Raw genomic sequence first — 15,808 nt, forward strand, 5'->3', positions numbered from 1 at the left:
GAGTCCTAAATAGTGTACTTATCTAAAATGGAGTAGGTTAGCAAAGGAACTAACAAAGTAAATGAAATCAAGATTGCCACAATAGTGAGAATTATGATATACCCAGTTAAAAATGAGTAGTATAGGCCAGGCGCGGTGGCTCACGCCTGTAATACCACCACTTTGGGAGGCCGAGGCAGGCAGATCACGAGGTCAGGAGACCATCCTGGCTAAGACGGTGAAACCCCTTCTCTACTAAAAATACAAAAAGAAAAAGAAAAAAGAAAAAAAATTAACTGGGCATGGTGGCACGTGCCTGTAGTCCCAGCTATTCAGAAGGCTGAGGCAGAAGAACTGCTTGAACCCAGGAGGCAGAGGTTGCAGTGAACTGAGATCGTGCCACTGCACTCCAGCCTGGGCAACAGAGCAAGACTGTGTCTCAAAAAAAAAAAAAAGAATAGTATAAAAATATAAGTACATTGGCATAATACTACTATGTAGAATCACATTAGATATTTCATGTTAAAGATTCGGTAGCCATTTTTCGAGCACTGGCTATTTTTTGTCTGCTATTTGTACTTATAGAGATGAATTAAGCATAAAATATTTACTTATCTGGCCCTTAGGAAAAGAATCGCCACCCCTACCCCCACCCCCTGTAACCTAATCATAAGGGAAAGGGCTGCTTGGTTAGTGCTTGCCAAGTCTCTCTGTAGTGACTCACGCACACTGAAGACGGAAACTTAATGGATTTCTGCAGGTTTTGCAGAAAGGCGCTTGTCCCTTTTGTACTTGGCCCTTTCAGACCAAATATCTGGATACAATTAAGGGATGGTTAAAAAATAGCGAAGTTAGCTATTGGAATGGAGCACATAGATTTTGTAGCAGTGGAAGGATAACAGCAACCTCAGCATCTGAAGAATACCTCAGACCCTGGAGATACAGGGGAGGTAGGGACATCAATGATCTTTGTTTCCAGTGGACTGCCTCTAGAGCTTTCCCCAAAGGAAAACACAGAGATCTCCCAAGCTGTTGCCAGTGCCTTCTGTTTAATTGACTGCTGGGCCTGTCACCCACCGCAAGGCAGCTCTCACTGCTATACCATGGCCGTTCCCTTTAACCTTACTGAAAAATTTATTGGGAACAGAAGAGATAATAGTTGCTCCTGCACCTCCTAAGCAAAATGCTTGTCAATGGCTCTGTATGTCTCTCCCATTTCCCCAATTCCAAAGCTATCCCTCAGCCATTCCATGGTAAGGACAAATGTCCTCTGGCTGGTGGCATAGACAAATAGGCCAGTCTCTCCTTAAAATAAGGACTCAATTATTTGAACTGAACTCAGACTCCTAAGGTTTATCATCCAGCTAGGAGGCCACCCAGCCTGTTTCACTAACTCATGAAGGTCCCACTTGGGTGGCCCCAGCAATGATAAACCACTTTCCAGGGGCACGATGAGTAGCCTGGTATTATACTTTATGGAAGCCAGGCATTAACTCATCTTCTTCTCAAAGAGACAATCACTTGCGCTTTAGGGGTGGTCATAAGGAACCTTCAAGTATTTCAGGAAACGCTACCAGTAGGTTATGTAGTCCTCAGACAAGTGTAGAGAGCTCTGTAAAAGGAGGCTGTCCTTGTAGACTCTGATGATTCATTGCATTTGTTTGGGTGGTTGAGTCCAGGGCTCTGGGGGACATGGATGGTGAGGTCAGTTCTGCAGGTCGGCCTTATCCTGGTGCTTGGAGTCTTGTAGGTGGTAGCCTTAATGAAATGGCATATAAAACCAATTAAATGGACTTGGTTCCAGCCTGTGCCAGCCAGATTGATCAGAACCACCCACAAGTGTTGTGTTTATGGATAAATTTTTTGGAAGGCAAGATGGTGTAGAAATGAGGGGTTGATATTGTAGGAAGACATTTCTCATGCCTTCCTTTTTTCTTTGTTTCCCAATAAGCCTTTCGCACTCCTATCTCTCACCTTTCTGAACTTCTTGCAAGACGAGGCACTGAATGCCCTTTACAGAGAGGTTCGTCTGCCTAAGAGCAATGGGCAGATGTGCTTACTGCCATATGAGAGATTGGGGTTTCTCTAAGTTCAGGGTTCCTCTTATGCACAGTGTGCAGGGCTCATCTGGCTTCCTTTATGTTTGCTTGTGGAAATTGAGGCTTGGGGGACCAGCACTAAAATGCTAGTATCTTGCTATTTCTGTTGCTATGAGCAATAAACTATCCTTTGTCTCAGACCCGGGAGTCTCACGTCTTCTATGGGGATCCATGAAACTGTGGCAGGCTAACTTGTTAGCTGCAAGTAGGGTAAAAACTAAGACCCTCATAGTTGTTGACACTGTAATATCAAGAGCTGTCCAAAATTAATATCATTAAAAAATAATCGGTTTTACTATGGAAAATTAAAGATCTTTAGATAAGGCAAATATAAGTGTAGCTAATAATAGCCAAGGTCTGTAACTCATCTAAAATGTGCTAAATATGAAAAACAGATGGATAGATGGTATATAGCGCCCTCTTAGATTTATAACTGCTAAAAAGCAAATGAAGATAAAAATATGATAGTTTTAAAACCTGGAAAGTGAAAAGCTTGTTGAAGAATTTATCTTCTCACAGCACTGCCTCAGCTGGTGTTTCAAATGTTTCTTTTGGATATGTTCTGCACACCTGACCTGCTGCCAAGGCCTGCTATGCCTTCACGTAATTGTGCTCTACTGCCGTGTTCCTTTCTTTCCCCCTGCCTTACTGTCTCTCCCTAAGAAGGATGATCTCTCCCGTCATGCTGTACCTTTGTTAGACTTCCTATCACCAGTATCTGCTGCAGTCTGTCCTCTGTGCTTTTCCTAAAATAGTCTTTTTTGGCCCAAAACTGTGGCCATGCTAATTCTTTTCTATGTCCTTCCAGTGGCTTATATTTACATCATGGACCAATATAGTCATTCTTTATTCTGAAGCCTCTCACCAGCGTAACTTATTTTCTATGTAAGCTCTGGATCCTTCTGCTTTGAGATACGTTTTTGAATTATTTTCTCCTCAATAAGACTCTGCTTTTTGAAACTTCTCAAAAAAAAAAAAAAAAAAAAAAGGCGGTGGGTTCTCTCATGGTTATAGGGTTTTTTTTTTTCCCCCCAAACTTTATGGGTGTTCAGTGGATTTGCAGACCAACAATTTGAACTAAGTTTTCTAAAAGATTAATCATAATACTCAAACATTTTAAATTACATAATCTTTCATGTCAAGTATTCGAATTATTTTGTTTTTGATCTTTTACCAGGTTATCTAGAATAGACTCCTTGAATCATAAGAAAGGATCGCTGGGCGCGGTGGCTCACGCCTGTAATCCCAGCACTTTGGGAGGCCGAGGGGGGCAGATCATGAGGTTAAGAGATCGAGACCATCCTTGGCCAACATGGTGAAACCCCGTTCTACTAAAAATAGAAAAATTAGCTGGGCCTGGTGGCACGTGCCTCTAGTCCCAGCTACTTGGGAGGCTGAGGCAGGAGAATTGCTTGAACCCAGAAGGCGGAGGTTGCAGTGAGCTGAGATCGTGCCACTGCATTCCAGCCTGGCAACAGAGCAAGACTCCATCTCAAAAGAAAGAAAAGAAAGAAAGTATCTATACTCAGTTTCTTTTCTTACCCTTTATTGCTACTGAATTAGAAAATGCTAAGTTACTACTATCATTTGGCAGGAATGGCTACAAGAGTTAGAAGCTTGGCCTGAGAGTTTGGAGATATTCAGGTTATATGTGGATTTCTCACAGAAGTCCAGCTCAGCACTTCATCAGACACTCAGTTGACCAGCCCATTCAAACAAAAGCAAGAAAATAGAGTGTTGCCTCTTGTGAGATATCAGGAGAAGGATTTCCAGCCTACTTGTTGGTTGCATTCAGTAATGTAAAAGCATTTCTTTATATTCAAAAGTTGCAGCTTTTGGATATGGTTTTTTACTATAGCCCTCGTTAATTTTTTTTCCTTATGAATAAAAATAAAACTTCAACACTTGGAAAAATTCACACGCTTTGTGGTAATCCATTTTCACCACAGGTCAATTATCTTAAAAAATAATTGTGGTATCTCAAATTTGAGGTTGATATTTGGAACTTTAAATGATAGGTTTAACCTATTCAAGATAGCAACTTTTGCTAAGATATGCCACTTAAAGTCACTTAAGGTGATAGAAATGATCTTTATTGGCTGGGCACAGTGGCTCACACCTGTAATCCCAGCACTTTGGGAGGCCAAGGCGGGCAGATCATGAGGTCAAGAGTTAAAGAACAACCTGACCAATATGGTGAAACCCTGTCTCTACTAAAAATACAAAAATTAGCCAAGCATGGTGGCGTGAGCCTGTAGTCCCAGCTATTTGGGAGGCTGAGGCAGGAGAATCGCTTGAACCCAGGAGGCGGAGGTTGCAGTGAGCCTATGTTGCGCCACTGTACTCTAGTCTGGGTGACACAGCGAGACTCTGTCTCAAGAAAAAAAAAAAGAAATTATCTTTATTGGCATTATCAGTAAAAGTGCTGTCTCCTGCATTATATTCTGGTAAAGCTAACAGTGACCATTTTCTATTACCTCAGTAAAAATAATGCCAGTGAAGAAGCTGAGTTTCAAGTTCTTATTTAAAAAAGTGGTGCACTTCTGATTGGAAAAGCAGTTTTATACTCCTTATTCCTTCCTTCAAACAGCTTCTCATGTGCTTCTAATATCATATTCGCACTTTGGACTATTTCAACAATAACTTGGTGAATAGGCACATCTTGGACTTCCAATTCAGTTAGTACGGCCTTTTTATCCACATAGCCGTAACTCTGCTGCACATAGCTAGTCCTTTGTCAGTGCCAAGTTCAGAAAACTGCTTCCAGTCCAGATCATGCAAGAGTTAGAAACTTGTCCAGAGTTTGAGATATTCAGATTATATGTGGACTTGTCATAGAAGTCTACCTCAGCACTTCATCAGACATATTTTTTCATGTTTACACAGTACATATATGGATAGTTACTTAGCAACACGGACACCAATGCAGAGTCATGCAGTGGGTAAGTGCCCAGACTAAACTCGCCTGCTTGGTTTTCAGATCCCAGCTCGGCCACCTAGTAACTGTGAGATTGGGCAAGTCCCTTTACCTCTCTGTGCCTTGGTTTCCTCCTCTGTGAATGTGAAGAGTGAGTGAGTTAATACTCATTGATAATAATAATGTAAAACACTTAGAGTCATGCTTGCTACATAGTAAGCACTCTCTAGGTGTTTGTTGAAGCAAGTAAATCAGTAGATTGTTCAGCTGTCAAAGTGTCTGCTACTTCAAGCAATAGCAGTTGTTCTTCTACGCTCTTTTTGTTATCATGGGATTTTTCACATTAAATTTTGCTTCTCTAAGAACGTATTTGTCATTAACTTCGTGGTGGACTTTTTTGTTTTTACAAGTTTCTCAGGAATGAAGTGTCAGAATGTTGTCTCTTGAAGAGTTTTGTTCTTTTCTCCATCTCCATCTCCATCAAACAGTAACCTTTGTCAGTTGACAAAATTTTATAACAAAAATATTCTGGAGACTGCAAGTAAATGTTTTGCTGGTCCACTGATACATTTTTAGATACAGTAAGCCCTCACTTAACATCATTCATAGATTCTTGGAAACTGAGACTTTAAGTGACAGCAGGTCCTCGAATAATGTCCTTTGCTTGTTTTATGTCGTTTTGCTTGAAGTCAGTTTCCAAGAACCTATTGATGTTAAGTAAGGATTTAATGTACTGAATATCACATTTCCTTTCCATCCTTTTCTTTGATCACTATCAGGTTTTTCTCAGTGTGCAGGTTTACATCTACTTTTTAACGTGGAGCCCTTTTCACTCTTGTTTTACATGTGTGTTATTTTCATGACTGCTTTTGTAGTTTTAAGAAACACTTTTGATCCAATTACTTGTTTTCATAAGTTTGGGTGGAGAGCATAACATGACAGTTAATTGCCCCCCAGTTGCAAATTTAATACTTGTCCTCAATAAATGCAATAACACAAAAATAAAACGAATTTACCTTATCAACTGTACTGGCCAGTTGAGTTCTTTTAATGGACTTGTAACCTTTAATATGGTAACATGATTCTGAGAATCAAACACAATTTAGCATTAATCTTACTTTTCAAAAATACATGATGTACAGGAATAAAACTGTTCCACTGCTTTTTCTTCAGGAGGCACACCACCTGTGGCCCCTGATAGAAGTCCAGAAATCACACCCTGATGATTAATGCCCGACACTCATCCTTAGGGAATGTGCCCCCTTTGCATATATGACTTAATAGCACAAGTCTGGTATAATGAATCTTGTTCTAATAATTAAAACATTGTGACAATATCAAAGCTCTATCAAACTCTCTTACATGGCTTGTACAGCTACACTTTTTTTTTTTTTTTTTAAAGGAGTCTGGCATCTAAACCACCTTCCTATATTCCAGGAATTCCCCATTTTACAAGGCATGTAATCCCTCCCATTATAGAAATTTAAAAATGCCACAAATTCACTTTGCTCTTCTCCCTTACATTTAGCCACCTGCCCATGGCCTAAAAGCTCAGTTATAAGCCAATGTAGCTACCCCAGACCTCCAGCAGGAATGAGAGATTGGGGGGAAGCGGGGATAGCCAGCTCCATGAGGAGGAGAAGAGGTGGCAGCTTTGGGTAGCTGGATGTGAACAAAGTAAGCTGCGGGGTCAAGAGCCGAACTGAAACAGCACCCTCACTGAACTACTTGATTTTGATGGTGATTCAGCCTGGCCAGCCCTCAAGTACAATTGTCCAGTCTTCCAAGCCATATGCAGTTACCTTTCAATAAATTATTTTGCTGGAGAATTATCAGGCAGGGTAAAGTTTTTGTTAGTTGTAACTAAACATATTGACTGATATAAGAGATTCTTCTCTGTTTAATCTGACAAACTGTACTGCCTTTGAATCTAAATACAAATGTCCAATTTTCTGTGCTCCCACAGGATTCTGAGTATATTAATGCTTCCATTATGTAACACTTTTCAGTCTGTACAATGATAATGTGATGATGTCTCTTTATCTCACTAGACTGTGAACTTCTCAAAAGAGCCACCTGTATCTGACTAGACAGAGTGTTCACCACACAATAGGGCATAACACTTGCTGAGGGAAAGAGCTACCAAAAGAATCATGTTTGTTCTGTTAAAATACAGACCTTTTTTTTTTTTGAGACGAAGTCTCGCTCTGTCGCCCAGGCTGGAGTGCAGTGGCGCGATCTCGGCTCACTGCAAGCTCCACCTCCCGGGTTCACGCCATTCTCCTGCCTCAGCCTCTCCGAGTAGCTGGGACTACAGGCGCCCGCCACTACGCCTGGCTAATTTTTTGTATTTTTAGTAGAGACGGGGTTTCACCGTGGTCTCGATCTCCTGACCTCGTGATCCGCCCGCCTCGGCCTCCCAAAGTGCTGGGATTACAAGCGTGAGCCACCGCACCTGGCCAATACAGACTTTTTTATCTGGTAAGTATCTCTTTCCTTTGTTCAAAGCCTAGCACAGCACATGTAAATACAAATTAAATTGTTTTGATAGTGGCACAAACCTTTTATTGACCAAACTGGATTAATTTTTCTATTTTAACTTATAGTCATCATGAAAAGTAATGAACTCTCATTATAGAAAACTTGAAAAATACAGAAAAGAATAAAGAAGGAAAAGCAACACCCTTAATACTACAAAGTATGAGATAAAAATGATTTTTTAGTTTTTTCCCCATGCATATATAGTATGCATTTTTTCTTCTGAAACTGTGATATGTGACATCTCCTATTTTATCTCCTGCATTTCCTCATTTATCATGGGTATTTTCCATCTACAGAGTTTTAAAAATATGGTTTAATGCTATGTATAGGTACACATGCTCTAGTTTACTCAAATCTTACTACTGGGCATGCAATTAGTTTCCAAATTTTCATTATTAAGAAAACAATTAACATCTATGTGAACATTTCTGGTTGTTTGCTGGCCCCTTCAAATAGATTTAATGAGATGATATGAGTACTTTTGAGATTTTACTAAACATTATTGAATATAAACTAATTCAGACTCCCCCTGGCAGTATATAGGAATACCATTTTCACCACCTTTTCAGCAGCACTGAATACTATCATTCTCTTTAACCTCTTTACGGCATCTGGTGCTTTTAATTTATATTTTGATCAGTTACATGTTCTCTAGGAATATTTGTTGAGCCTTGCCCCATGGAGCTTACATTTTACTGAAACCTTTGCTGTCTCTCCCACCACTTTTTTTTTTTTTTTTTGAGATGGAGTCTTACTCTGTTGCCTAGGCTGGAGTGCAATGGCATGATCTTGGCTCACTGCAACCTCCACCTCCTCAGTTCAAGCGATTCTCCTGCCTCAGCCTCCTGAGTAGCTGGGATTACAGGCGCCCACCACCACACCCAGCTAATTTTTAGTAAAGACAGGGTTTTACCATGTTGGTCAGGCTGGTCTCAAACTCCTGACCTCAGGTGATCCATCCACCTTGGCCTCCCAAAATGCTGGGATTACAGGCATGAGCCACCACGCCTGGCCTCTCCCACCACTTCTGTGCTTAGAAAGAGCTTTCTTGGCTGGACACAGTGGCTCACACCTGTAATCCCAGCACTTTGGGAGGCTGAGGCAGGGGGAATCACGAGGTCAGGAGTTTGAGACAAGCCTGGCCAGTATGGTGGAACCCTGTCTCTACTAAAAAAATACAAAAAATTAGCCGGGCATGGTGGCGTGCACCTGTAATCCCAGCTACTCCGGAGGCTTGGGCAGGGGAATTGCTTGAACCCGGGAGGCAGAGGTTGCAGTGAGCTGAGATCATGCCACTGTACTGCAGCCTGGGCGATGGAGTGAGACTCCATCTCAAAAAAAGAAAAAAAAGGCAAAAAAAAAAAAAGAGCTTTCTGTTTCTTCCTCCTTTAGTCAGGTAAGTAAAAAAATAAAAAAGAATGAGAAGAGTGAGCTTCCTCACTTAGAAATCTGATATTCTCCAAAGTTATCTTTTTATTTTTAAAAATGGTAATGACCTTCTTAATTAAGGAAACCAAAATAGGCGTGGTTTCTGTGCTCATTCAATTTATAACTCTAGAGGGTATATTGCTACACAGATTGAAAAATATTGACTTTCATATAAGTAGCATTGTGAAACTTAACCATTTTTAGCAATATGAGTGGAATCATAATATGTTATAGTGTGATATCATTTTATTAGCTTCTAAACAGCCATGTTTAGAATACTAAACAATAGAATTTCTTATGAGGATATTTTATGTAAACTCATCTGAATTATTTATATTAAGATAGAAAAAGAACTTTAGAACAAACAAAAATAGTTCTGTATGTTTTAGAATATTTAAAAGTTTACTCTCAAATTACATTTTTTGGTTTCATCAGCTGCTGCATTCTTTAAATGTATGTACTAGTGCTGAACTTGTTAATCATATTTCAGAATATTCCAAGTTCTTAAAGCTTAACATGCTGTTGACTCAACTTGTTTTGAAATATGGTTAGCAAGATTACCCCTATTAGACAATAGCTCATAAATGAAGTACTTGACTCTAGTTCTAAAAAATCATCAAAAATCTTGTCTTTTTAATGATATTTTGTAATCTACCTGCTGGAAAGATTCTTTTCTCACCTTTTTTTCAAGCATTCATAATATTGGGCATTTGTATAATCTGAAAATAATTGGTGTTTCAGTTGCATCTTGAGAAGATGGGAAATGTCTGTTTATTTCAATAGCAGTGTGAGTTTCAGTGGGGTGAGATCATCCACTTCGTATGAGACCCACTGGGTTCTGGGATGGAGAGTAATAAAATGTAGTTTACTAAATGCTTAAGAAATAAATATAATAGGGTGGGCACGGTGGCTCACGCCTGTAATCCCAGCACTTTGGGAGGCTGAGGCGGGTGGATTACCTGAGGTCAGGAGTTTGAGACCAGCCTGGCCAACATGATGAAACCCCGTCTCTACTAAAAATACAAAAATGAGATGGGCGTGGTGGTGAGCACCTGTAATCCTAGCTACTTGGGAGACTAAGGCAGGAGAATTGCTTGAGCCTGGAAGGCGGAGGTTGCAGTGAGCCGAAATCGTGCCACTGCATTCCAGCCTGGCTGACAAAGCAAGATTCTTGTGTCAAAAAAAAAAAAAAAGGAAATAAACATAATAATATCAATCATTAAAAGCTTTTCAAAATTTTATTGGCTGGTGATAATAAGGAACAAGGGTTTAGAATGTCAAAAACATAGTTTTTGCTAGGCAGTGTATTTGTTGTGAGAATTACATGAGATGAAAAATATGAACATTTAGCACAGTGCCCAATGTGGGGGAAAGTGCTCACATCTGATATTACTGTAAATGGTGTGTGAGCTGTATGTTTTTAATCAGTCCTATTTTGCTCACAACATGGCACTTTTCTGAGATTGTATTTTGATCCTCATTATTCACAGGTTCCAGAATTGTGAATTTGCCCACCTACTAAAAAGTTTATTTTCAACACCCGTGTCAATACTAGAGGCGCTTTTGTAGTTATCCATGGACATGTGTAGAGTGGTAAATAATTGGAGACGCTAATGGACACATCCCCAGCTGTGGGGGAACAAGGCAGCGTTCTGCCATCCTGTGTTATCTCTTACGCTAGAAACAAGCATCCTTTACATGGTCTGTTTAGTGCCATATTTTTTTTGCATTTTTGTGGGGTTTTTGTGTGCGTGTGTGGTGATTTTCCTGTTTAAAATGGCCCCCAAACCTTCTGCTGGAGTGCTGTGTAACGTTCCTAAGCACAAGAAGGGGCTGTTAGGTGCCTATGGAGAAAACTCGTGTGTTAGAGAAGCTTCCTTCAGCCAGGAGCTATGGTGCTGTTGGCTGCTAGCTCAGGCCTCAGAGGCAGTCTAGAGAACAAGCAGCCTGTGACCGTGCTCTGTGAAGCTCAGTGGGGCTCCAAAGCTGACTGTGAAAGGACCTTGTCAGCTATTTTAAGGATTTGGGTCCTTTGTTGTATTTTTATTTATTTTTTTAAGAAACAGGGTCTTACCCTCTTGCTCCAGCTGGAGTGCAGTGGTGCAATCATAGCTCACTGTAACCTTGAACTGGGCTCAAGCAATCTTCCCACCTCAGCCTCTCAAGTAGCTGGTTCTACAGGTACACACCACCATGCCTGGCTAATTTTTTATTTTAATTTTTTTGTGGGGACAGCATCTCATTGTGTTGTCCAGGCTAGTATCGAACTCCTGGGCTCAAGCGGTTGTCCCAGCTTGGTCTCCCAAAGTGCTGGGATTGCAGGCATGAGCCACTGTGCCTGGCCTGGGTCCTTTTGTTAAGAGAAGTAGAAGTCACTGAATTGTTTTAAGTAGTAAAAATCATATGCAGAGTTTTGCCAAGATTCCTTTGACTACAGTGAGAATGGGAGGCAGGAGAGCAGCCTGTGTCGTCATCCCTGCAGAGCTGGGCTTAGTGTCCTGCAGGGACATAGGCTTTATGTCCTTTAATCATCACAGCAACGCTGTAAAGATGTCCTTGTCTTCCCTATTTGTCAGGGAGGAATTTACCAGGTAAAGGACTTGTCTAATTAACACGTTTGATAAATGGCTGAGCTGATATATTAGATAACGTTTTAAAGTACAGTGCCTGGCCTGCAGTAAGCACTCAGTTAATGTTTGATGATAGTTACATTGTGTTCTTTTTTCCCCCCTCCGTTCAATACATTTTTTTAAACCATGCTTTAAAGAATAAAATATGAAAAGGTATGCAGATAAAAGCTTCCCTCTCACTCTGACCCCCATTTACTTATTTCTTCCTGACCCCAGAAACCTTACTGATCTGTGAGATTGTCTTAAACCACCAAACACCGTACTGCATTAAGGTGCCACTTGTCACTGACTATATAGTAGGTGTCCTCCACTAGACAGGACTAGTGGCTGAAGAATGGACAGGGCAGTCCACACTGTTGTGTGGAAGTTGAGACTCCACAGCTCTGTCTGTAACTACACCTTTGCAAAGGAACAGAGGACCAATTTCTATTCATGAAGAAATAGCCATTTTTACTTTTCCTTTGTGTTTGTAATAAGTGGATTTTCAGGGTGTCGGAAGTGTGGTGATAGAAAGCAGTGTCGGTTGTCAGTCATCTTGGTGCTCTCGAAGATATGAATGTTCTTCTCCATCTCACTGCCCAAGTCACATGGCATATCCCATTGTTATTAGAAAGGGGTGGATATCTTAAAATCAGTAGTCTTTTCCAGGAAATTAGCATGGGTGCTCTTTAACCCCCTGTTCCCTGCTATCTACATCCAAGCCCCTATCTTCACACAGCATGGTCACTGGTGGGCTTGATATTGATTGTATGTTGTTATGAAAATTAGATGGTGTTCAATACTGATATTAAACAAGCAAGAAATACTGATAATAAAAACGTTAATACTCAGCCACTTAGAAAACGGTGATCTAAAATACTAGTGCCTGGGTGGTATCTAGGCAGATCATACGTTTCTGGATTAGAGATGAGAAATGAGAACAACTGTTGGATTTATCATTAGGAATTCAAAAAAGAAAGTATTTGAATACTGTAAATCTGTGGTTCAGGGAAAATGATGTAAAAAAAAGACATGTTTGGTTTATTTACATACATCGTTACTTTCCTTTTTAGCATGTTGGTATCTGAGCTGCCTGCTTACAAACTGAATTTGAGAGTAATTGCATCTTCCTCACCACGTCTCTCCCGTTTGCAGGGTCATTGAGCAGCTCGGTGGGAAGCAGCTGGTCATGAACCACATGCATCATGAAGACCAGCAGGTCCGCTATAACGCTCTGCTGGCCGTACAGAAGCTCATGGTGCACAACTGGTATGTGACGGCTTTTTGCTCACACTTGTACATTAGTCTGCAAACTCTCACTTGCCATTCTAAAAGTTCTTATGTAAATGCTTCGAATGATCATTTTTAAAATCAGTGATTTTGATTCAAAATTTAGAAATATATTTTAGTAATTCAGAGCAATGACACATTAGTTTTATAAAGACGGACTGCACTAAAGGTCTCAAGGAGTGTACATTCAAAATAATAATTTCAAAAATGACTCCAGAAGTAACTAAAAGGACCCTGTGACATAAGTCAGTCAGTCCTTTCTGGAGCTGAATGCAGTTGGACTACTGATTCCTTTAGAGACGCCACAGTTTTGCAAGGCTTAACTATTTAGCATATGGTAAACTGAGTGAATTTTACCAGTTCACATAAAAACACTAAAAGCTGATGAATCAACTGAGATTCAGCTCTCACATTTCATTCACTATAGTTTTTGCTTTTGAAGTAACTAAAGTTGTGCTTCTTTGTTGCCTGTTTTTATTTTTAAAATAAAAATTAGTGACTTTTTTGTACCCACTTAAAACAAGATCAATTAAAGAGTAACTACTTAGACATGGTGACCCCTTTGTGTACGTAGTAGAAGAAATGAAGATTCCCCTTGGCATAGCCGCTTTTAGCTGTAGGTTGGGTGTTCAGTGCCTTCAATACTATCCTAAACAGTTCAAATGCCTCTCCATTTCCCAGCCTCTGGAAGGATGCTCTGTTTTTTTGTTAAGGCATCAGGAACAAATATACGTTGCTTGTAACTGACAGTAATGCTACCAGCACTTCCAAAGGACAGGATTAATGATGCACTAGCATGGGTGCGTTTGAAGATGCAGGCAAATACAGTGTAGGAGAATATCCAGGAGTGCTGCTGTGGTATCGTGTTAAATATTATGTTCCTGCCACTTAACACTTTTATCATAAATAATGACATTTATGTAAATTCTTACAACTGCTTTTTGAGCGCTAGCTTTGTACCCTGATAAGTGTACAAATTTGTACCCTGATAAGTTAAATGATGTTAGGTATGATGAAAGTGGGTGCAACTTTACATAGGATGATTAGAGAAAGCCTCCCGGAGTAGGCCACATAGCTAAGTTGACAATAATGATAAGGAACCAGCCATACAGCTCTATTACTGGGGTGAATAAGCATTTTAGGTAGAGGGAATGAGAGGTGAAAAGGCCGTGGTGAAGTAGTAACGAACTTGGCTTGTTTAAAGCAATGTACAGGGAATTATGTGGTTGTGACACTCAGGGGTGGAGGTGCTACTGGCACCTAGTGGATAGAGACCTGGAGTGCTGGTAATATCCTGTAACGCAGACAGTCCCCAGAATTAAAGAAGTATATGTCAGTGCCGATGTTGGGAAACTCTGATATGAAGGATGGTCAAGGGCAAACTCTGACATGAAGGATGGTACGAGGGGAAAAACATGGTTCAGGAGAGGTCGGCAGAGACCTGATCGTGTAGGGCCTTGTAGGCTATAATTTGACTCCTGTAAGATGAGTTGAAAACCACTGCAAGGATATTAAATAGGGGAATGACAAGATGTGGTTTATGTTTCGAAAGGGTCACTTTGGCTACTCCCTGGAGAACGGATTGTGCAAGGGTAAGTGAGAAAGCATGAAGAGCATTCGAGCTGGTTCTCATGGTAGTCTGGGGCTGAGGTAGTTGGTGGCTTGGCCTAGATGATAAACATTGAGATAAGAAGTAGATGGACTTGGGGTAGATTCAGAGCTAGTGCGGACAGCACTTGATGGGCTGAAAATGTTTTTACTTTTTTCCATAACTTCAGTGCAAGAAGAATGGGATCAAAACAGAAGGTGAAAACCCTAGAATGGTTTTTATCAGTTTAGCAGGAGGAAAAACTTCAGGTCTGTCAGTAAAACATAGGATACACCACTGGATTTCTTTCCTTACTTCACTTTACCCCAAGCTAGATTTTCCAACATAAATCAATTATTTAGTAATTTCATATCTTATGGTTTGTTTATATCTCTTTCAAGAATTTAATTTAAAGGATGTTGGCATTTAATAGAATTTCAGGCCGTTGCAACCAATGAGCTTATAGTTGCCAGATGTTTTTCTAAAGTTTCTGTGAAAGTCAAAGTTTTATTTTCCCACTGTGTTGAAATTAGGGCTATTGAAATACAGTTATTATTTTATTAGCTTATTTCTCTTGAAGTCTTTCTTGTTGCGTTAGTGGTTTTCTTGTTTTAAAAAATGTATATTCCTAATATGAAAGGCAAGATGTGTGTGAAATAGGATGTTGACCTTTTCCCTTTCCAGTGGAGGAAATTTTTTAGTTGAGAATTTTTGTTGTTCAGATGATCATGTATTGAAGATGAAATTTTTAAAATTTGACTTTTTTCTTGAATTTAGGAACTTGGTATAGTGTCATAGTACATTTCTCCGTTGTGTGATTATAAGAGGAAGAGTATTCTGTCTTTACAGGGAAATACTGGTTTATTCGCTCTTTATGAGAGAGTATTCTTTTTTCCTCTGTCTTTCTAATTATATGGCGAACTTTTTAAATTTTAATGTTTTAACTATGATTATCTCCTTTGCATTTAATGGAGAAGCTTAGTGTTAGTATTTTCCCACACTTCCTTCATAGAGAAATTTTTGTATGAAGGAAGATTAAAATTCACCTGTGATCGCTGTATTTGATTGTGACTTATAAATTTCTGTGGCTCCCTGTGCCAGAGAATGAAAGTTTCTCAAGTAATAACAATTTATTACAATACCAGTTTAATATGAGACTAAATAGAATACCATTTGAAAAGTAATCTTTTGCAAAGTATATCCCCAAATGTAAAAGAGGTTTGGATCAATACCTTTTTTCAGGTAAACTAGTTGTCTCTACTAAACTCATACCTGCCTAAAATAGGGGCTTTTTAACCTAAAATATGTTACTGGTGTTCTAAAGAATCTTATAAATTTCTCTAAATTGTTTTCTTTT

General features: G+C 39.8%; 1 protein-coding gene across 2 annotated transcripts in view; it reads left to right on the forward strand.

Annotated features, from left to right (window-relative positions):
- Positions 1 to 15,808, forward strand: part of ATP6V1H (ATPase H+ transporting V1 subunit H) — a 143,226-nt gene that overhangs the window by 101,925 nt on the left and 25,493 nt on the right. For both annotated transcript variants that reach the window (XM_032759779.2, XM_032759780.2), the window contains one exon: positions 12,729 to 12,842. In XM_032759779.2, coding sequence (XP_032615670.1) covers positions 12,729 to 12,842 — 114 coding nt within the window. The remainder of the gene's footprint in view (positions 1 to 12,728; positions 12,843 to 15,808) is intronic.

Source organism: Hylobates moloch, unplaced genomic scaffold (genome assembly GCF_009828535.3).
Source record: "Hylobates moloch isolate HMO894 unplaced genomic scaffold, HMol_V3 SCAFFOLD_9, whole genome shotgun sequence".
Taxonomy (NCBI): Eukaryota; Metazoa; Chordata; class Mammalia; order Primates; family Hylobatidae; genus Hylobates; species Hylobates moloch.